The sequence below is a fragment of the Macadamia integrifolia genome, chromosome 8, assembly GCF_013358625.1.
Source record: "Macadamia integrifolia cultivar HAES 741 chromosome 8, SCU_Mint_v3, whole genome shotgun sequence".
NCBI classification, from domain to species: Eukaryota; Viridiplantae; Streptophyta; class Magnoliopsida; order Proteales; family Proteaceae; genus Macadamia; species Macadamia integrifolia.
The window spans coordinates 5,498,200-5,501,985 of record NC_056564.1 but is presented as its reverse complement, the minus strand read 5'-3'; the positions used below and the strand labels follow the sequence as shown (position 1 = coordinate 5,501,985).

At 37.1% G+C, this 3,786-nt stretch overlaps 1 protein-coding gene across 2 annotated transcripts in view; it reads right to left on the bottom strand.

Annotated features, from left to right (window-relative positions):
• The window catches only part of LOC122086574, a 5,137-nt gene extending 3,058 nt beyond the window's left edge, over positions 1-2,079 (bottom strand). Inside the window, exons 1-4 of one of the 2 annotated variants that reach the window (XM_042655488.1) lie at positions 1,706-2,079; positions 1,430-1,550; positions 1,210-1,283; positions 56-102 (exon numbers count right to left, since the gene is read on the bottom strand). In XM_042655488.1, coding sequence (XP_042511422.1) covers positions 56-102; positions 1,210-1,283; positions 1,430-1,550; positions 1,706-1,907 — 444 coding nt within the window. In that variant the 5' untranslated portion in view covers positions 1,908-2,079. The remainder of the gene's footprint in view (positions 1-55; positions 103-1,209; positions 1,284-1,429; positions 1,551-1,705) is intronic. The other variant, XM_042655487.1, reaches the window with a different exon arrangement.
• Between the last annotated feature and the right edge of the window lie 1,707 nt (positions 2,080-3,786).

Sequence of the window (3,786 nt, the reverse complement as noted above, 5' to 3'; positions counted from 1 at the left end):
CCCCCCCCAAAAAAAAGAAAGGAAAGAGACTAGCAGGAAGAACAAATTTACGAACATTCCCCAACTCCAGATTGAGTCCAACGAGACCTTCCATGGCAGCAACTGCAAATTCAAGTGCATGAACAGTAAATACCACGTTGTCATCCAATTCTACAGGCAACACAGGAAACTATTCGAAGTACTCATCCAAAACTATAAATTTAAATAAAGGAATATGATACTTATGTGAACCGTAGATAAACTACAGTTGATAATGGAAAACTTAAGCATCAAACATGAACCTGAAAATGCATTAGGAACCTAAAGGAATCGGTGGAGCCGAGTCCTTCCACTGGTCACTCTCCTTAAGACTGCATAAGCCCCCTATAGTGCAAAACAGGTTCTTGCGAATCAGCCTTCAAGCTAAAACAGCTCCGCCGGCCTAGCGAGTAATTGTTGAACTCGCTTACTAGGCCACATCAAGATACACCCAGCTTGTGCTCAATCAAGAAGAGAGAGAAAAGAAGAAAAAAAAACTCTCAAGAACACACAAAAGCACTTGAAAACAAGTAAACTCTACCAAAGAGTAAGAAAGAGTGTGGAATATAGAGGAGGAAGGACACACTTAGAACTCTCTTAAAAGTGCCTCAAATGCCCTCTACTTATAGAGGAAAGTCATCCATTAGAAGCAGTTGTCCAGTAGAGCTAAAAAGATGCAACTCTTTTGTTACTCTTCGGTAGAGCTTTTGTGAGTGTTCTTAAGTATTTCCTTCTCTTATTGATTGAGCACAACCCGAGTGTATTGACATGGCCCAATAAGTGAAGGAAACGAAACTGGAAGGGCCCACGGATGCTTTTTATCTTGGAAGGTGATTTGCAAAAACCCAATTTGCACCATAAGGGTAGCACTCACAGTCTTAAGGAGAGTGACTAGTGACACGACACAGTCTCACTAATTCCTTAAGGTTTTTCATGCATTTTCAGTTTTGTGATTCCGTGTTTGGTGCTTAAGTTTGCTGCTATAAATTATGGTTTGTCTATGATTCAGATGAGTATCTTGTTCCCCTTTTATTATATATATATATTGGATGAATATTTCCAACAATTCAACACTGCCAACTTAATCACCAAAATCTCACCCGACATCAGTGAATCCTTATATAAGGTTGGCCATGAATTTCGAATCTTAATATTAAAATGCAACAATAACTGATGAAGAGGACAACTAACCTCTAACACCCAAAGAAGAGCGGGACAAATCTTGAATTGTCTCGAGTTTTTCTATGGCTTCGTGGATATTTCCCCTGTTATACACACACACACACGGGAACAAAAGAAAAAACAGAGTGGATTGACGGCAATTACTAATGTCAATGGTAAAAAAACTGGAACTTATAATAGTTTTCTGTTGGGTTTGATTTGCTTTCAATTTCATCCAAGATTATCGAACCTTTCTGATAATAAGGTGGACATGGCGAGGAGGACGATTCCCCTTGAAGTATCTGCCCCCTCACGTTGGTTACTGGAGAGGCATTGCTCCAGAACAAGGAGGCCCTGTGCGTATGATTCATCTGTGAACAACGAATAATATAACTATATAACAGAAATTTTCCATTTGTAATAGTTCAGATAAAAATCAAAGCCAGTGTCATGGAATGGACAGAGGATAACTAAATTAAATTCGTATTTGAGCGTGAGACAGAGAGAGAGAGAAAGAGAGATGGACCTGATTTCTGATATCGAGCATGATCGAGTGCGTAATTGATCATCTGAAGAGAAACGGGATCAACATCCGGGGCGTTGGTTCCGTAAAACCTGACGGGTTTGGGAAAGACGAAAGAACGTTTCTGAGATCGGAGAGCAAGCCCGGAGCTCCGAGCGCCTGCGGAGACCGCCGTTCTTAGTCTTATTACCGTGAAGCGAAGCATGGCGTTGGCAGTTATCCAACTCTAATCCTATGGTTCTCCGTTCTAACCGACACAGAATAGGAAAGGACCTTCAGTGGAGTAAGGACGCCGAGTCCGGCTCATGGGAGCCGGGATTTAGGCCTTAGGGTTTTTGTCAGCGGTGCACCGGTCCCCACTCTCCGGGTCCAAAAAAGTGCCACCTGCATCCGCGACTCGTTAGGCCAATTTACACGTCAACGGATCAGGCTCACGTACAATGTTTTCATATACTCCTAAGTCGTGGAAATAGAATCTATTAGATGAAGAGGGAGAAAATTGATTCTATATCCATGGATCAAGATTAGTTTCATACATTCTTGTATGTAAACCTAATCCACTCTCATTTTACAGCTATTATCACATTACTTGTTAGGCCAATTTACTCTTGTAATCCTGTGTTGTGTCTGTGCAAAATGATCACTTGATCAGATAGAATTGTTTCTATTAAAAAAAAAAAAACCTTTTAAGAGTTATAAGAGAGAATCATTTCCTCGGCTCTAGTTGATCCAATAGAAATATTTTTATAAAAACTTATTTTCTCAGATTCACAGATTTTTCGTTACAGTTCCCCTCTTTTTTTTTTTTTTTTTCCTTTTATTGCGTGTACAGTTAATTCACATATATTTAAAACACTCGAATTCTTGAAGTTATATTTCAATTTCACTAGACAAATCATCTCCTTTGTATTTCCCCTTTTATTTGTGTATGTGTGAACCTGAGGATACTTAGTTTCTTTTACTTACACCTCAATCAATTTGGGTGCCATGTAAGATGTAACCCTAGTAAATTGCCAGTTTTGCCTTCATTATTATTATTATTATTATTTCAATTCTTCTTCCCAATTTAATTATTTAAAAATACTAATTTTTTTGCAATATGTCCACCATCATGATATATTAACTATCATGCGTTTTTCTTCTTTTTCAATAACCCAAAAAAAAAAAAAAAAAAAACTACTATCATATGTTCGCTAAACTTGGCAATTGCACCTCCCCAAGTAACTTGGAAATAGATAATGACAAAATATATTTTAGAATAGTTTTGTAATAAATTGCAGAAGATACATTTTAGATGACCTAAATGGCATCCAAGTGAAATGAATGAACGGATGTGAATGGAAATAGTTCAATTATCGCATAAAATTGTAGTGAAGTTCAATAGACTTAAGAATCTTAAATAATTAAATAAGAAAAAAAAGCTTGGAAGGGAGTGTGGCATCTACACCCAGACACAAGGATGGGATGAAATGACCGTCCCAACCCCATTAAAAACAAAATCTCCCTATTGATGCATTTGCATGTGTTTCCTTTTAGGGAACCCTTTCCATAAAATAATTACTAAACCTAATTGAAATGAAAAATGTGTACACTATATAGAAGTGATTTTTCTCTAAGATAAATAGTACAATTTTAACTTTAGTACTAAGAAGAAAAATTACTTAGGATAATTATCAATTTTTGATTAATCAAAAAAAAAAAAAAAATAGTTCAACACACCATAAATGACTTGTATATATATCACATCCCTTGGTGATGTCTTTTCTTTACCTATCTGTAAAGGAGGAGGTTTTGCACAATTGAGAAACAATCTCAAATTCTATTTGTTCTTTATTATTGATTCTCACTGTTCATGGTTTCATGCTTTTCACTAGAAAGCAACTCTTGAAATCATAACGCTGAAATTTTTGTCTTCCATTGTGTGTGGGGCACTAACAGTAACAGGTGAACCATCGAGAGTTTCCTTTTGGACGAGCCTTGACCATAGTTAGCAAATTCGGATTCGGGAATTATTCGGACGGAGAATTATTCGGAATAATTCGGACGATTAATTTAAGGATTCGGTCAAAAAAGCGGTCAAAAAA